The 19,860-nt window shown below is 37.0% G+C and overlaps 1 protein-coding gene across 3 annotated transcripts in view; it reads right to left on the minus strand.

Moving 5' to 3' along the window:
• The window catches only part of lpgat1 (lysophosphatidylglycerol acyltransferase 1), a 50,891-nt gene that overhangs the window by 18,811 nt on the left and 12,220 nt on the right, over nucleotides 1-19,860 (minus strand). For all 3 annotated transcript variants that reach the window (XM_026923826.3, XM_026923827.3, XM_034313934.2), the window contains exons 3-6: nucleotides 13,330-13,448; nucleotides 6,152-6,247; nucleotides 5,782-6,061; nucleotides 3,230-3,356 (exon numbers count right to left, since the gene is read on the minus strand). In XM_026923826.3, the coding sequence (XP_026779627.1) occupies nucleotides 3,230-3,356; nucleotides 5,782-6,061; nucleotides 6,152-6,247; nucleotides 13,330-13,448 (622 nt within the window). The remainder of the gene's footprint in view (nucleotides 1-3,229; nucleotides 3,357-5,781; nucleotides 6,062-6,151; nucleotides 6,248-13,329; nucleotides 13,449-19,860) is intronic.

Below are 19,860 nucleotides of genomic sequence, written 5' to 3' on the forward strand. Positions count from 1 at the left end.
ATATTACTTATACATAATAGATATACAGCATACATACGTATATAAGCTCTTTTTGTTGACTAATATGTAAGATTAATGATTAATATAAACAGCTAAAAGAAGAGACAGAGACAGCAATAAAGAAGAAGAGAGACACAAAGAGAAAGGAGGTGGATAGAATGAGAGAGACAGAAAGAGAGGAAGAGACAGAGAAATGAGAAAGAAGGGGGGCAGGGAGGTACTGTTAACCACAAATCATTGCAGTTGACAATGTTAGAGCATTATTATCCAGATCCAGGCTTAAAAGAGAAAGCACAACTACAAAGAGGTGACTGATAGAGAGAGGAGAGAGGGCCTCTGTAAAACAAGGTCTTAAAGGCCTGGGGTAAAATGAGGTCATTGGGGACAAAGCAGCAGCAGTCAGCTGAGAGCGAGTAAGGTGAGTGTGTGTGAGAGCAATAATGTGTGTGTGTGTGTGTGAGACAGAGCATGATTGCTGCAGGTCATTCAGCCGGCTCATCAGTGAGCAGAAAAAAGTTTATGGCTCATCATTTCTCTGTTTATTTCTTATAGTAATCCTGGAATTCTCCATCCATTGTGAAACGCCAATCAGTTGTTAACTCTGCTGAGTAAAATAATCATTTACTCAGGAAAGTTTTTTTTTTTTTTTTACAAAACGTTCATACAGGATGGGTCAGGAATATTTTGCAGTTGTTTGCACTGTCTATGACAATACAAAAAAAAAAATACAGTATTTGAACATGCTAATATGAAAATGTTCTCTTTGGTCTTATTATCTTCGACCGATATAAAAAAAAAAAAAAAAAAAAGACAAGCTGGTAGGAAATGACTTTTTATAGCTCATATAAGTGATAACAGGAACTAACTGGTTTCAGGGACATTTCACAACATTAAACATACCTATAAACAGATAAAATGTATGACAGTGCTCGTTAATAAATAAAAGATTGCTAGCAAATTGCTGTGGTATAAAGCAAAGGGTACGATACGAGCCCGAAGTTGATTCACTTCCAATATAAGCATGTCCTGAACTGTTTTATTCCTTACATATTAAACACTCAAGCTATTTCCATCTTGCTTTGTTTGGTTGTGTTCTAATTTCCATGTCCTGCTTTGTTTTTAACCTGATTTCCTGTGCCCTCGTCCAAGATGATGACCAGGCGTGTTACAAAACCTCGGTAAATCACAGCAGCTCTCCTGAGAGCGACATGCTGTATCAGCAAGAATGCAGAGTGAAAAAGTGAGAGAGAACGAGAGATGATGACACTGCCTACGAGGAGAGAAGACGGGACACGGAACCTGAGCATTAACACACAATCCCATGTACAGATTATCCAGCGACACAGATATGAAAATAAGATTGCAGAGAGAGAGAGAGAGATTAACAACAGTGATGCAACAGAAAAGCGCTGGCCCTACTGGAGGTCGTAAGTTTGAATCCTGATGATGCCACAACCATCTTGGAGTTTAAGGGAGCAAATCTAACTATGGTATCTGGACGGGAGGGATGGCATACTCATTCTCCCCTGTCAATCACAGCGACACTAGCCAATCGTGGGCGTCTGTGAGCTCATGTATGTGGAAAAGGGTGGATAGCAGCATGACGCAGCATGAACAGGAGCTCGAAAAGATGCAATCTTTTATAATTATTATAATAAATTATAAGGCTGGTAAGTTTCTTCTGTAGACTTTGTCGCACCCGATAGCCAGTATTTTTAGCCAGTGGTCTATTACATAGTATTTTACTTTCTTTACTGATATACAAACTTTTTTTGGGTAACATTTCATTTTTGTTGGAAAAGTAATGTTTGGAAATCTAAAATATGTTTAAGATTTTGATCCAATATTGCAGAAGTCATAAAACAAACATCCAAGACAAGTATACAGTACTGTACAATACAGCTACATATTTATTTGATGATGATAATAATAATAATAATAATAATAATAATAATAATAATAATGTTGATTGCATGATAATACGGTCATCTGGGATAGATTTATCATGAGAATTTAATCCAGCACCTTCTGTGATTGTAAGCAGTACTGTATGATTTGAAATTTTGTTTTAGCCATATTATTTCTGAAGATTTATGTGAAATATGGTTTAACTGCAGCTACAGTACTAACATTTACCTCTATTTCAATTTAAAGTGCATTAAATTGTAATGCAAAGTGCATTAAATTGCAACGCAAAGTGCATTATGGGAGTTTTGTATGCTCTAGGGCACATCATTTAGACACTAACCCTTAACAGAGCACTGTGGAATTTCTTGAGCACACTAGATATTCCCCACTGTGCTTTTGGACATAACCGCAAAATAGCAAACTGCTTGCTATTTTCTGTCTTGCTAACCTGCCTGCGGTTGTTTAATCCATTTGCATGGTTTTAATTAATATGATTACTCTAAAATATAAGCACTGAGCAGGATATACTCCTCTTCTGAGAAAACAAATACTGAATATTAAAATGACTCTGGTTTAAACTGCAGATCTGTAAATTCTGCATAATTATTGTCACAGTGAGTTTTTTAATAAAATGTTACTCATATGATGAGTTTTTTTTGTCCAGCCTAAGGGAAAAAACACACAGCTTTGAGACAAGCCAGATAAATGAAGATAACAGGTACTGTTGCTACAACAACTGAAAGTAGGCATTACAATCCTTCAGAGATCAAAGATCAACACACGCACAACAACAACAACAACAACAACAACAACAACAACAACATGAGCTTCAAGCCACAGAGCTCATATGCTCACTGCTGGTAACTTTCAGCACAGTGTGTGAAAACACAGCTAGAGCACAGACACACTGTGTAACGTGACAACATGAGCATGAAAACGTTCCGCTCAGACGCACCGAGCCTCGATAGTCCAAAATCATAAAAGTTACAGTTAGAATTTCATCATATGCTGCGTCACAAAGAAGAGTCACTAGAAAAGAGAACTTTTCCTTATTGTAGCATACTCAGTAGTTAAATCAGGAGACTTAGCTAACAGAAAACACAGCGATGCGCAACAGATCCTTTATCAATATACTCAATTTACACACTCATTTCATTGTTATATTTATATTTTTAACATATATTTTATATTTTTTGGCGGCTGAGATTTCTTATTAAAACAGATACTATGTGTTATAGTGTATGAGTTTTTTTCTTTTTTCTTTTAAATAAATAATTATTCTACTAAGAAGTCCAGTGTTTGGGACAGAGCATGGTTTTACCTGTAGTGCACGTGTGTGACAGTGGGACTTCTGTAGCCAAAAATCCACGTCTGGATATCCATGGGTTTGGCTTCGGGGTATGCTACTGTCACATCCACTACCCACTGTAGGCCTCTGGATTTACTATCTACAAACACACACACATACACACACAGTTTAAGAGAGTCTAGAAAAAGAAACTGTATTTGCAAAAACAAGTGTGTTTACATAGTTGAGAATTTCTATTTCAGGCTAAACGGCAGAAACTTATTTTTAAAAATTTAATTTACACACCGTAATGTGATTATTATTGCTGCTATTTAGCTCACCTTCACATAGTACATTTATTTATTTATTTATTTAGAACTCCTCCAACATCCTGCCAATCCACTACATATGCTCACAACATAGGGTACAACACAGTAACCTAAGACCTACACAGTGCTCTATACGCCCAGCAGAACTCCATTTGAGATTCAGATACAGTAAAAGTATTAACTTTACATCCTGTTAGAAATGAACTGTTTCAAAGTACTAGCACTTTTAGGGCACATACTTTGCTTGCTTTTTAATAATTAACTGTAAACATCATAAAATGAAAATTAAGTTGCCATGCATTTATTCACAGCTTTTTAATCAAGTAGCAAGCATTTTGGCTTTTAGATAGATGTACATATGCTGTTTATCTTGGCACGTCAAACCCTGCCCAAAAATGCTGCTTACTTGGCAGCCTGCTATCAAATCCCCTTCACAAATGTCATTAGATATTGTAACTAAAGGTCACTGAACATGAAATTAGTATCGGCCTGGATTATTATTTTTTTTAAACAAATGTTTCCTCTTTATCCCACCCACATAACAAAGTGCATTAATCTCAGTTATGACTGATTTTACAGTGAGGAGGATGAAGAGGATTACAGAGTTTCAAGCTTTGTATATTTAGGGATCAACTCCAAGTAAAAAAATCCCACCAGCAGGCATTAAAAGTGAGCAAAATGCAGTGTATCTAACTTCAGATGTACTGAAGGAAGTCGCAGCATGGATGTTGGCATAATCAATCGTAATCATGACCATAATCATAATCATAATCATAATCGTAACCATAGCAACAATCATAAATAATTGTTTAAAATAAGCCTATGTTTACAATGGCCTAAAAAAGTATTTGGACACTTCAGCCATACTTACAAATGTGTAGATTTCACTGCATTAGGGAAAAAAAAAAACCCAAAACAATTCAAGTAGCATTTATTTTAAAGAAAGATACCACTTTTCCAACAAACTATTTCCCCCAAAATAGACTGTTATGCTTAAAATAACTGTGATTCATTAAAGATCACAGTTACAGTGTTTTAGTATTTAGTTTGCCATGCTTTGTTTCGCAGAACTTCTTGACAGTACCTGGGCATGGAATCGATCAGCTTCTGTCACCGTTGTGGTGGACGTTTTCTCCAAGTTTCAAGCAACAAATCTTTCGGTTCATCCACACTAGAGCAACAACAATCTGCTAACTTCATCTTTATTACATGCTCTGGGAGAGCCGCTCTAAGACATTCATTTTCTTTTAGGGAAAAAAGAAGGACGGCTGGTACGTTCTGGATGATTATCCTCCTGAAGAATTCTGTCGCTTGAATAATTTGTTCACGAAATTTCTCAGTTCATCAATAAACACAAGCATGTTTTTTTTTTTTTTTTTTTCCCGCAAATTTCTTATTCTCGAGGCTGATGAATGGTTTCTGCCGCATTCCTCTCCCTCTCTCATTGATCCTGTTTTGAATAGTTTGTGCTCTATTGTATCTGGAAATTCTCATTGATCTCTGAAGCAGTCCTTGCTGCTGTTTCTCGCCTGTTTCTCTTGATTTTACTCACATTTATCCTGCCCAATCTGCTGGTAGTCTGCTGGGTCTGCCGGTACGTTGTCTGTTTCCATTCACAAGTCCTTCAACTTTGATTTTTTTTTCTTGCTGCTTGCTGAACTGCGATTATTATCTATTGAGTGGCCTTCTTTGTGCAAACAGATGATGCTAGACCTTTTCTCAAAACTTACTTCCCTTTTCTTAGCCATTTTTGCAATTACTTTTAAGCAGTTGGTCCCAGGGTAATTTATAGTGGATGTATGTAGTCAGTTACCTTCCATTTCATACAGGTGCCCCTAGCAGAGAAACCAAATGGTGTAGTTCATCACATTAACTATGGGTTAACTGTGACAACCAGAATTATCTTAAGTGTCCAAATACTTTTTGGTCTAAATATGAACAGTATCTCTCTTATTTTCTATATTTTTAAATATAACTATAATATATAATCTATTTTTTTTTAAAGTTATGCTTGAAAAATATGCTTGTGGGATCTTTCTCTAAAATAAATGCCACTTGGTTTGGTTGTATTCTAATGCAGTGAAATTTATACATTCGTAAGTGTGGCTTAAGTGTCCAAATACTTTTCTGGGCTACAATTAAACGAAGGCCACAGTGTGTGTAAATATTTTAATTTGAAAGTATCACGTATCAGATCTCAGCCAAAAACCCAATAAGTGGTGGAATTGGTGCATCCTTAACCTCTTATGTTCTTACCTTTCTGTGCTGACGAGCTGGTGTCGTTTCCCAGCATGCCATTCTCCTGCTGTGGTCCAAGTGTCTTCAGGATTACCTGAGTGGCCCCGAGACGTGGCAGCGTCACATGTGTTAAATGGGGTAAATCATTCTTCTTGGCAAATGACTGACTCGTCTCTCGCCTTTTTCTCAGGAAGCCACCCTCAGGAAACAGAACAATCCACTTCCTGTCTCGGCTGTAGTAATACTTGTCCAGGTGACTCTTCAGGTAAATGAGCTGCTTATCCCGATGCGCTTTGCCCTGTGCATGATACAAGATACACTAGTTTTACTAACTCCATTTATGATTTTTTACATTTCTCCATCTGTAGTATGGACTTTGTTGGCTCACCTGTCTGATGAAGAAATCTCCATGGATCAGAGACACCAGGCCAAAGTTGGTGTATTTAAATACATGGTCCATTAACCACATCATCTTCCGCACCACCTAGCAAAGACAATAATGGTTATAAAACATGAGAAACTTTTTTTTTTAATTAAAAAAAAGAAGAAAAAAACAGTTCTAGTGTTAGCTTGCTGTAAAATAAACTAGCTAGCAATGCAAAAAAGAGGCTGTCATTAACCAAATATTCTTTCCACTGGAGGAAACGTGTTGGTGGCTGCCAGGGAACAAAGGAGAACTAGCTAGTGGGTGGAAATTGGGGACGAAAGTAACAAAAATGGGGTAAAAAATTGAATGAATGAATGAATGAATGAATTGAATGAAGTTCCAATAACATTTCATTAAATATAAATAAGGTAAAAATAAAATAAAATAAAAATAAATTTATCCTGGAAGCACTATTACAGAGAACAACTTCCAAATTTCATTGTAACTCTTTCTTTATCTGAATCTCAAATGGTGATCTACTGGGCACTATGTAGGTTCTACAGCACCAATATGTTAGACCTTACGTAGTGAACAGGTGTAGTGAATAGGAAGCCATTTGGGATTTGTCCTAACTGTGTGTTGGAAGCTAAATCAAACCAGTTACTGCTGCAAGAAGACAAGTTGAAGGTGACAGATTTTTAAACAGATCACGGATCACCTGTTTTGCTTCACTGCAGCTGGCCAATAATACAGTAGGGTCATGTTTACATATACTCTGGAAACTAAGGAGCAACTATTCGGGGGAAAAAAATTAAAAAGAACTCATAGAAAAGAAGTACTCTGCCATAATTCATCATAATCATATCACCCATAAGTAGGCTACAGAGTAGAGATGGCACCAATCCAATACCCAGGATCGGTATTGGCTTGACCCCAGCAAAAGATGGTGGATCAGATATCGGGGGGAAAAAAGAATGAACTCAAGCCAATCCTGTCATAAATGGAAAAGACTGGAATTGGATATGGAAAAGATTTTTTTTTTAACTGGAAATGTTTACATATAAACACACTACAGTAGAATTTATACTTTATTATATTTATTACATAAGAGATTTTTGTGTGAAAGTTAAAAAAAAATTCAATTCAATTCAAAAAACTTTCTAAAGCTTAGTAATTTTTAAAGAAAAAAAATGGATGGGTATCAATATCAGCTGATGCTCAATGTTTCAGTAATGGTAAAGAAAAAACTTGTATCGTGCCATCTCCGTATTATTTATACGTAATGTAGCCTTTACAGATTCTCTCAATCCTCAGCTATTTACACCTACACAATGTTTATCTATAATCTCACTACATAAGACCATTTTCCCGCAGGAATTTCAGAGGTGTGACTACACACAGCACACCCGCAGGCATGTGGGCATGCGGGTTTATGAGTGAGAGTTCAGCCAGGGCTAAAGAGACTTCGACGTCTTCCGTCTGCGTGTCGGAGTTGATCTCCTGATCTCTGTTCTTCCCACATAAAAACACAGGCTTTCAATGAAGTCACTGTTTAAATAAACGCAATATGTTCTGCGAAATCCACCTGCCATTAAACACTTCCAGGGTGCATATACCGCATACTCTTATTTATATAAAGAATATATTCTAATACTTCTTGCTGAACACTATTTAGTGCACTACATTCTGCACCTACAGCTAGCAAAGAAACTGCGGCAGCTTGACGTGTCTTCAGCCCACATCCCTGTACCACGGAATCACCAGAGAGATTTGTTTATCAAACCGGTTTCACCTGCAGCGGTTTTACATGCACTTGCCTTGGACTTCCTTGTAGATATGCAAATGTGAGGACCAGCCTGTGCCTCACACAAGCAACCTGAATCAAGTCCCTTACACCTGCACACGGTTAATGGACTGTAACTAACAACCTTTAATCTCTCTCAAAGTACACAAACACACACAGTGGACCTCATTACACAGACTGTTACACATTCACTCATTGCTCCACACTCTAACAGTGTTAGTGACCATACAGTGTGAACAACTGCGTTATTGCACTGTCACGTTAGAACATTTGAGGCCTAAGTGACATTTCTTTTGGTCAGTAAGACACAATGGGGAGTGCTGTTAGAGGAAAATCATTAAGTGAAGTAAAGTGACGTGTAGCCAAGTATGGTGAACCATACTCAGAATTTGTGCTCTGCATTTAACCCATCCAAGTGCACATGCACAGTAGTGAACACACACACAGTAGCGAACACACACCCGGTGGGCAGCCTTTTTTGCTGCGGGGAGCAGTCGGGGGTTCGGTGGGGGTCCCTTGCTCAAGGGTCTCACCTCAGTGGTGGTATTGAGGGTGGGAGAGAGCGCTGGTCATTCACTCCCCCCACCTACAATCCCTGCCGGACCTGAGACTCAAACCCATGACCTTCAGGTCCACCTACGGGTTACAAGTCCGAGACTCTAACCATTACGCCACGACTGCCCCAGACAGCTTTTTATCCATTTATAGTTACATTTAATGTTGTGTAAAACAAGCTTCTTAATAAGCCATAAAGAAAAAAAAAAAACAATTTGGTATTGAGAAACTACAAAACATGGCAGAGAACGTAAAGGAACAGCTTTACCTCTTGACTGTTAAGTGCTGACAGTGGAGACTCCTTCCAAAAATGCTACGGAAACATCTCCTTACAGAAAAATTATATCTCTTATAAAATATCATATACTTATATCATCAAGTATACAAGCATGTTATTCCTTGTTAAATAAAGACATGTTTTTCAACCTATTATTTATTATATGGAGCATCTGCCAAGTCCTTGTGAATAAGCTGTTACTACAGAAACGATAACTTCTTATAACAAGTGCATTAATATATACCCGTGATCTCTGTAGCAGGAAGAATTACTGTCAGAACCGTGTTATTGAAAATTAATCAACACCATCTGACCAGTCAGACTCGACAACTTAACAGCGCTGAGGTATAATAAGGTATATTAACATTTAAGTTATTGACTTATCTTGAAATTAAATTATAAGCGGATATAATGTTTTCATGTTTGTTTCTGTTTCTGCTGTTTATCATATCAGTAAAGCCCTGTTTTTTAACCCAGTGATATCAAATATCAAAAAGATTTCAAAAAGATATCAAAAGGAACACAACCGCTGGAGGTCAAACGAAGTCCGTTACGCTCTGATATCAGGTCGGCTTGATGCTGTTGTCTAGTTTAGCTTCCTTATAACTGTGTATGCTGTGGTTATGATGTTGCTATGGTAACGTCTCTGAGGTGGTCACTCCTTAATTAAATCTTTTTCATGAATTGTCAACAATAATTATCTTCCGCCAAATGAAAAGATAACGCTTTAATTGAAAAAGTAATTTTGTTAGGACAAATAATTGAGGTAATTAAACAACAACATTTAGTGAGTTTCTGTTTGTCATCCATCTTTTCCCCCCGCTTTTGCTGCAGGAACCTTCACGGCAATAAAAACGAATTCAACCTTTTCACTGATGTGGAATTTATCCGTGAAATAGACAGAGCATGGTGTTTAGATGTTTTCGATAGGGATTAGTCCCTGTCAGCATTAGGATAGACAGTGGAGTGTTTTTGCTGCCAGATCGAGGGTGATGAATTACAACACTTCCACACACTGCAGTTTAATAAGCATTCCTTTCTGTCCTTTCTGCCTAATTGAAATAATTAGCTTAATTGTGATAGAAGAGTGTAAATAGTGGTCTAGTCCTGAACCGTTATTTATGCTTATTGTCATGGTCAGTAAGTATCCTTACGTAGTATCAGGAGCATTGATGTACTGATGCATCGAATGCATTTTGGTCCAATTTAGAGAAGTCTCAATATAAGAGCATAACACACACCTAACACACACCTAACACACAACTAACACACAACTAACACACATCTAACACACATCTAACACACACCTAACACACACCTAACACACACCTAACACACACCTAACACATACATAACACACATCTAACACACATCTAACCAGCTAATCAGTAACTAGAATTTCAGTGGCCCTGATGGATATTGATTATTATGATTTTTAGCTCCTAAAACTGCCAATGGTGACAAAAATGTTCATATCAATATATTTCATACTTCATATTTTCATATTGTATACTTCGTATTTTCGTACTTCATATTGCATTCAACATTAACCTGCTCTGCTGGTTATGTAATGAGATGTCTGCACTAATCCTTTAGCATTTCCCTAGAAATTGAATTGTACCAAGAATGTGTGTGTTATTCCATCTCTCAAACATGTAGGCAACCTAAGACTTTATAATGTGTAATGTGAAAAACAAAACTGATTGCGCAGACACTCGATATACTGGACAGATGACTTCCAGAGAAGGAGGAGACATTTCCGCAATCAGATGCAAAACAAAATGGTGGATGATTCCATTTATGGTTTATAACTTCTGGGACTTCATTACTGTACTCTCCTAGCTAACTGGCAGTCTGGAATATGTTTGTTGAAACACAGGGTTAGAAGCTGACATGAGGCTGTATAAATCCATACAGAGTCAAATCTCAGATAAAGTCACCAATTGTATGACACAGTTCATATAAAGATGATGATGAAGGCACTGGGTCAGTAATAAAAACAACAAAAACAACAACACAATAGCTTTTTTAAGCACTACTGAGTCATAATACACTCATAAAACTGTATCATAGTAAAATAACCAAGAAGTAGGATGTTTTCTCTGACCTCTGTCTTACTAAAGCTTAGTGGCCCCAGACATTTTAACCTGCACACTCTTTATAATAGAGAATTTCAACCATCTTGACTAATCAGAGGCTCAGGCTCTGTGTTTGATAGCAGAGTGATTAAGGTCAGTGGCTCTTCATCTGCCCTAGCTGGGTCTAAGCCACCCTGACTACTTACTCACTCTCTAAAGCCTAGAACTGAGATTGACTCGGGTGCTGCTGTGTGTGCGTAATGGAGCTGTGCCATTATTTGCAATTTTTAAGCTGTTTTTTTGAAGCCTTTCAACAATGTGCTTTGTGGAAATGTGTCGAGATTAAAAATAATAATAATAATACAATTAATCATGCAGCCCTACTAGTTAAGAGTAGTGAATGACCTAAGAAGCTTCATAATATTTACAGTACTTTTGCATTAAGGCTCAGTTATTCTTCCAAATAATACATTAAGTAAAAGGAGCAGAATCTCTAACCATTTCATTATTATTTATTTAATCTGGCATTGATACCATAGAAGAGGAAGTTAGCCATCTTTACATCTCTCCACCTTCTCCAAGTTCATGGGTCCACACACTTGTGACAAAACTTTACCTGACTGGCAAAACGCAACACAGCATCACATTGTGCTCTGAAAATTTGCTGTGAGCCACATTTAGCAATCGGAACACAAGACTTTAAGGAACTACAACAATTAACGCCATGTCTTCAGAGTGTACGTGTGTTAGTGTTTGAATGAAAAACATGGTGACAACAATAAAAAAAAATAATAATAAATAAATAAATGAAGAGAACAGTGTGTGAAGATAAATTTTAAGTAAGCATTTCTCACACATCTAAACACTGCTTCTATCGCAGCGTTTAACACCATGACCCTTAAATAACACGGGATGAGTTTATATTAGTGTTTGGTAAGTGATGGAATAAAAATGGCTCCCGGTAGAAGACACAGACTTTTGGATCCTAATGATTATGTGCTGCCTTCCTTCTAGCACTTAGTGAGTTGATATGTAACTTGAATATGTTGTGCTAAAATGATCACAGCGACCAGGGAAACAGTCTGCACTGACTAAACAGTCTGATACTGTTCACTGATCACACACACACACACACACACACACACGCACACAAACGTTCGCAACATGGCTGAGTAAATATACTAAAGCCAGAGAATGAAATGAATCATCAGTGACAGCAGTTCCTGTGCTGATAGGAGAAAGGGGGGGGGTTCACATTTCTGTTACTGTATCGTTTGATATCCTTCACGGTCTATTAAAAAGAGAAAGAGATGGAATGATATCTTTAGTGGTGTATTAAAAAATAAGAAAGGATGGAACGATAACTTTAGTGTTCTAATAGTAAGAGGAAGGGGATGCCAATAATCAGTTACACAATATAATCTCAATATTTGTACATGCAAGATATTTTGGCCAGTAATTGGAAATCTCAGCCTGTGTACTTTGCGTACTTAATTGAGACTATTTAGTGAGAGTTTTGTGAAATATAGCACACTATTAATACCCAGATCACTTGCCAAAATTGCCAAGAAATTGTCTACACCATGTATAACTCGGAGGCATTTTAAAAATGAATGATATACCAACCCAGAATGCTGAAAAAAAATGAGGAAAGCAAAGTTTCAGGCTGTGATTTTCTCACGCAAAAGTGATATCCTTTCTATTTAGTGCAAAATGTTTGTGCTTGATTTGAGAAGATACTGCTTTACAAACATCCACGTACTTGTCAGTCAAGTATATAGTGTAAACATATAGTGCATAAAGAGTGATTTTATGCAAGGCCAACGCCGACAGCTGTGCCACCAACAAGTCTGGGCCTTCTTCTTACTAATTTATATGCCAGAAATACCCTTAAAATATACTGCAAACAGGGGAGAAGGTACTGGAGAAAAACTATTTCCGAGACTTAACCTTGCTGTGACCTTGTTTAGATCAACTCAAAATCTAATCAGTTCATCTGCTGGTTACAATGAAAATTCCTTACCAATCATACAAACATTCACTTGTTCTTGAGATATCGCGCTAAAGGAATCTCAGATGGACGACCTGAAAACACAATGAATGCCTCAACCACCTACTTCAACACTAAAAATGACTTTTCCAACATTAAGCTTGCATGCTTTTGGCTCAACTTCTCAAATTCTCTGTTATATAAAAAAAGTTTCCTTCTACAGAGGTGATGTTCTAGTCTTCTTGAGTCTGTGAGTAACAACGTGAAATCAGTGTTGGTAATTCCATCCCATTTTCTCCGTTTCTCATTTCCACTTGCCTTCAGCATTAGCCCAGAGCATGACTAGAGACTTTAGTCTCTGTTTATATCAGCACTGTTTATATTGAGAAGTGGATTAAATAGATACATAAAATAAATCTAAAATCTAATAGTCTAAAGTGATGCCCTATGTGTTGGATAACAGCTCAATGTAAACAATTTAGTCTCAGCTCGTACCGTTCCTTTATCCTGCAAGCACATCATTAGAGTGCAGACGTCCCCGGTGGCCTGATGGTTGACGATGACCATCGCTTCGTCTTCAGATATCGGCCTCACGTCGTCGCCCCACTCCGTCACTGAGCAACGAGAGAAAGAGAGCGATCAGACAAATTACTACTAAGCAGAATTTCAAGCAATCAGAATAAACCTATTTATAGATAAAGATAAAGTGCATGAAAATAGAACTGTAGTACTCTATATTTAGTGCAGTTCATATTTCACTATTTAAAATGCAGAATATTAGTAAATCCATCAATGAGGTTCTACAGATATATCAGCATCTGGGAAAATCACAGGGGTAATATCTCTTTAAAACTGGCTAGGAACTAAAAACACTCTCTGAAATGGTGTAATGCTTAGTATTCAATAATTAATAATATTGCAATAATTAATATAAAATTACATATTATAATATTATATTAAAATCATCCTAAATGCATTTTTAAGGTTGTGTAGGTTTTATGTAATGCTATTAAAGTTTCTCTTTTATTTGTTCATTTTAATCTTTCTCTAAAGCACATAATTTTTTAAATTCCCATGTATCATTGATACATCAAGCATTATTGCTAAAGATTATTGCTGAAGATCTGACAAGTTTTGCCATGATTTCTTTATGCTATTGTGGAAATTATGTACTCTCATCCGTGATGTTCCCTCATGACTCAAGCATTTACGAGCAAGGTGAAATATGATCCACAGCACACTTGTGTCGACTTGTACAGACGTTCGAGATCGATGCTCGCCTGTCAGACAGCATAGAGCTACACAGACGCACATCAGGCTGCCATGTTCACTACGTGAAGTGGCTAAGTGGATTAGAACGTATCCATCAACACTGATTTACAGTCTGAAGTGGATAAGAGTGTCTGGTTTAAGCAATGCTGTGTTGTTATTTTCATGATCAGTTACATGCAAGGGTGTTACAATACACAAAGTTCAAATTTGATATAATACAACACATTTTCAATACAGCGAAAATAAGCATAGCCTGAATATGTGCCTAAGGTTTCCATTTTCACTTGAATAAAACATTCAACATTATAAAACAACTGTAACTGTACAATAAATGACAGTGTTTGTCAGATCCTTTTAGGCTTGCAGCAGCATATAATGAAACAAAAGCTGTGCATGAGAATGTAACAAAAAAATTTAGATAACTTTCCAAGGGGCATGTCTGAAGCACTGGCTTTTTATTAATCTGCTGTTAGCTAGATATGCTCTCAGAGTCATGTAGCTCTCTGTGGCCCTAGATGAGTGAACTTCCCAGCTGCTGCTGTGATTCCTTTAGCCTGGATTGAATCAGCGAGGAAAGGCTTTCTGAGTGAGGAGAGAGAGCTGTGAGTGCATGCACATGTGTTGCTTCATGTTTTCATCTAGTTTTAGAGACCAACATAGAAGGGGAATCTCAGATATCTTTGTGGTATTAGCACCAGCCTATGGTATGCTTAATTTGCAGATTCGGCACTTTGTAATATTTCGGTCCACTACTCACTGGTCAGCGTCGTAACTTACCGGGAAGCTGAAGTGCTCCCACATACCAGATCATAAAGATTTATAGCAGTCTTCCAGTTCCTGCCTGCTGCAGAATCTAGCCTTTCCCAAGCTGCTACACTAGTACACTTGTATGAAAAACAGTGTGTTTAGGAGATTTAAAATAAAGAGGAAGCTACGCTTTGAGAGGAGGGAGTGTGTGCTTGATCAAGTCAAACTGTTTTACACCTCAAGTAATATAAGCAGTATTTTCTGATGAATAACATATTTTATTATCTAGTCTCTTTAATGCATTGCATTGAAAGCATGATATTGAATGATATGATATGCTGTATCTTCTTATTCTACTTATTATTTATATCTTTTATAGTGAAATTACTATCAGTTTCAAAAGAACGTATAATGTTTCTAACCTCATGCATTAATAAGAACTATGAATAAGAGGTCAAGACCATTAAGCAAGAAAGTTAAAGGTAATTAAACATTAAAGGTAAAGAGAATTAATGTTGCAGAAATGTTCCCTACACGTTTAAGCCGAGTGCTGAAAAAGGTAGTCTTGAGGTTAATTAACCTCTACCTGCGGCTGTGCAGTCAGCGTGAGAGTAGGCAGTTAAATGCGAGGGAAGTAAAACTCATTTTAGACGCAAAGGCACTAACTGTACAACAATACAATGCTGATCAGTGTAGCTGTTTAAACCACACATGAAGCGGTGGAGCAGCAATCAACACACAAAACCCCAATCAAAGCTTATTTTGTCACTTGTCATGAGTGTTTAACTATAAAACCAAAAGTTCCTAAGTATAAATTATTTCAAAGCATGCTGACAACAGCATCAGTTTAAACCACTTAGATGAGAGCTTCTCAATCCAGACCTCCAGCAAATGCACATTTCAGTTCTGTTTCAACACTTCAGATTAGATTAGATTAGATTAGATTAGATTCAGCTTTATTGGCATTGTGCAGAGTACGAGTACAGAGCCAATGAAATGCAGTTTTTCACATATCCCAGCTGATTAGGAAGCTAGGGTCAGAGCGCAGGGTCAGCCATGATACAGCGCCCCTGGAGCAGATGTGGTTAAGGGCCTTGCTCAAGGGCCCAACAGCAGCAGCTTGACAGTGCTGGGGTTTAAACCCCCCGACCTTCTGATCAGTAACCCAATGCCTTAACTGTTCAGCCACCACTGCCACTTCTAACCACATAATAGCATTTTTTTTTTTAACCAAACCATGTTAGAAGCTGGAGGACTTCCTCAGGGATGAAGGTATGTAAGCTAAAATATTATTATATTATTTTGTAATTCTGAACTGTTACTCTGAAATGCATCCATATTAAATAAATTAGCAAACAGGTCTTTAACATACAGCACTTTAGCACTATGTGAGAGTTGCACATTTTATCTGTAAGGAAAATAAAGGTTGAGAAGCCCAGAAATAATCAGTGCATATAGCAAGACGATGTGAATTTAGTTTTTTTGTCAGCTAGATTTCAGATTAACCAGCATTGTGCCTAAATAAAATTACATAAAATAAAACAAAAAACAACAAAGATATGACTTAATTTAATACAAAAACAAAGAATAAAAAATTATATTAAGTTCAAATATAAATTGAGTTTAGTATGATATGGTTATGATTACACAAGGTTATGCAACATTTATATGCTCGTATTACAACAGAGGCCAGACTCTTCAGAGCCAAAATAGCAGTCACATGTTTGTCGATGTTGTATTTCTATGCCGAGTATAATCGCACGGAGAGTGATTCCTCGTGAGTGCCATGCAGGACATAAGTGGTGTATCGTCCCGTCATGTCTCTGTGTCATGTCTCCGTCATTCTCATGGAGACGATTCTTGACATTTGAAATCTGATAATTATTGACTTGAATGGAGCTCCAACGGAGGTGTAATATCAGAGCCGTTCGTTTTAGTCGTGACGGTGCAATATCTTTGTCTTGCAGGGGTAAATAATGAGATAAAAAGCCCTAGTTTGTCGAAAATCGTCATGTTAGGGCTCATAGGTTCACTGTGGCTACAGTCCAATATTGCTTACTGTAATGCAAAAGGCTGCTGTTTTGGAAATTAGCATGTTTACTCATTATGTACTGCTATGGCCAAAAATTAACAGTAGACCTATTAAAGTATACATTCATATGGTTACATCATCACAGCTGTGGTTCATGATGGTGTTAGGTATATAGTATGTATGTTAAGCAATTTTTCTATTCATCTTGAGATTGTTATTACTAATACTACTTTAATTATTAATACCCATTCATAGTCATATTTATTACTCTACCACTCATAAGCACTCTAACTTTCAAAGGGACAGAAACATGAATCTGTGCTATCCCTGGTTATCTGTCTAATCTGGGCTAATTAGCATGACCCGTGTGACGTCCCTGGACACATGCCAACGTTTTCGTGAATTTCTCTCTCAAGCCCTCTCCTGTGCCGCTGGAAGACTGACAGATATGAAGCCGTGACAGAGCAAACATCATCATAGTGTTCGAAATGTGTGGAAAGGAGGCAAGTGGAGCTGTGTCTGAGAGCCTTCTCACGTATGTCTTTTTGTACATTTTTGAAAATACCAGCTTTAAGCTAGCCTTCATCTGCAGATTCTAGGTTACGTTAGATATAAGATACTGAATACTATGTAGATTGCTTTTTAGATCATTGTAATGAGGTTACCACATGAAAACCATTGTGGTGAGTGCTGATTATTTCGAGATAACTGGGTTCTCTCCTGTTCTTGCTTTGGTAGTGATAAAGGTTTAATCATTGTATTTTCTTTTGTTGTAGTCAAGAGTGCCTGACATCCCTCATGTTTCCCTCTCTAGAACACTTTCGACAAGGTTACTTGGTCCTTTTTCCTCACTCAGCTCTGGAATAGTCAGTCAGTTCAGGGGTTTTAGTCATCAGAGTCCCTGTACAAAAGGGCAACCTAAAAACAAATCAGCATGTGCTGGCTGGCAGCCATCTTTTCTCTCCTGTATTGACCTCAAAGAGCTGTCAGAACACTTAGTCTGCAGTCCAGAGTGTTAGAATACTCAACAGAATAAGAATAAATTAAAAGAATGTCTTTAATTTTTTTTTCTTGCAAGTACAACATAATTATGCTTGTGAGTTTAATGCTTACAGAAAAATAAATAAATAAATAAGTACATACATACATACATACATACACATACAGATGAGTGACAAATTAAAGGGGAGAAAATTTTTTTTTAAAAAATCACACGAATGTGTTAGGCTGAGGGGGGAAATTTGGTAGCATGGTTTGGGTCCAATTGTCCCCTTTGACGGAACAGTCACTGCAAATCAATACACAGTTACTCTGACTGATCACATTTATCCTATACAGTATATGAAACTTTTCTACTCCAATGGTCTCTTCCAGGATGACCCCACCCACATCCACAGGACATGAGGGCTGACTGAATGGTTTGATGAGGATAAAAAAAGATGTAAATATGCTATATGCATATCCATATGCTACGACCTTCATATCCACCCACCAGATCTCAACCCAAGTGATCACCTATGGGAGAGTCTGGAGTAATGTGATAGACAGTGCTCTCTACCACCATCATCAAAACAGCAGCTGGGGCAATACCATTTGGACGAATGCTGTTCATCACTCCAGTAAAGTTCCAGAGACTTATATAATCTTTTCCAAGGTGCACTGAAACTGTTCTGGTGGCAAATGGTGTCCCAGAACCATCCAAAGACACCTTGTTGTCTTTCCTTTAATTTGTCAGCCATGTGCGTATAGAAATGCATGAACATAAACAATATTAATATGCTGGAACACTTTTCTATATATACACCTATATATATATACACACACACACACACATTGTATATATACTGTATATATATATGTGTGTATGTGTGTATGTGTATATATATATATATATATATATATATATATATATATATATATATATATATACACATATATATACATATATATACACACACACACATATATTTCTATATTTCTATATTTATCTATCTCGCCTCTCCCTCAATGACCTCAGAGAGCTGTCAAAGCACTTAGCATGCAGTGCAGTGTGTTAACAGGAGTGTGTCCTTCCCTAAAGGCTTGGCAAACAGCACAGAAGCTCTCAAAATCATCAACTCATTTAATGCATGTGACTCTCAGCATAGACTCATATCTCTGAATAACAAAGACCAGGGCTGACTATTTCCAGGATAGTCTAGGCTAGTTGCACTGTGACATAAAATTTTCATATCATGACAGTTGTCTAAGCTTCTGGAGTTTATATTTATATTATGAATTTATATTTTATTATTTATATTATCAATTATTTTTCATTATTAATGACAAAAGGATCAGTATTTTAACTGAACCTGTCGGTTACTGAGACTAATGATGATTTAAAATGCTGCAAGTTTTATTTTTGAAAATTTTAAAAATAAACACGTCAAGTGCTGCTTATTATCTGATGGTTTCGAAATTCACACTTATTCTTGATTATGTTAGCAACATATGACCTGCCTGTTGAGTTGTGTTACCTGGTGATCTGCAAACACAAATATGTCGTAAGCTAACTCACATCTGTAAACATATTCATCAGCGACAGTTCTGTTTGCCATGGTTTTTTTTTCATTTGCCCAAAATAACAATCCAGAGAAAAGAGCTGTCTTTATGCCGTGGATCAAACACTACTCGAAAATTATACCTACCTAGCCAGCCTACTAATGAATGGGGCATTCAATTCACAATAAACCAAAAACAATAATAAATAGTGATAACAGGGATATACTGTATATCAAATTATTGCCATATACCTAATCTAAACCAGCAATTTGCCAATATCTCTAATCATGAAAAGTGATATCAGTGCCTCATGCAATATATTAAAAATCCACCCACTCTGATCTCTTCAGATATTCATAAAGCTCGATGGTGGTTTTTCTAGATTAACAGTCCTGGCATTCAATATGCACAAGGCAGGTTCTCTGCACAATACC

Source organism: Pangasianodon hypophthalmus, chromosome 19, assembly GCF_027358585.1.
Source record: "Pangasianodon hypophthalmus isolate fPanHyp1 chromosome 19, fPanHyp1.pri, whole genome shotgun sequence".
Classification (NCBI taxonomy): Eukaryota; Metazoa; Chordata; class Actinopteri; order Siluriformes; family Pangasiidae; genus Pangasianodon; species Pangasianodon hypophthalmus.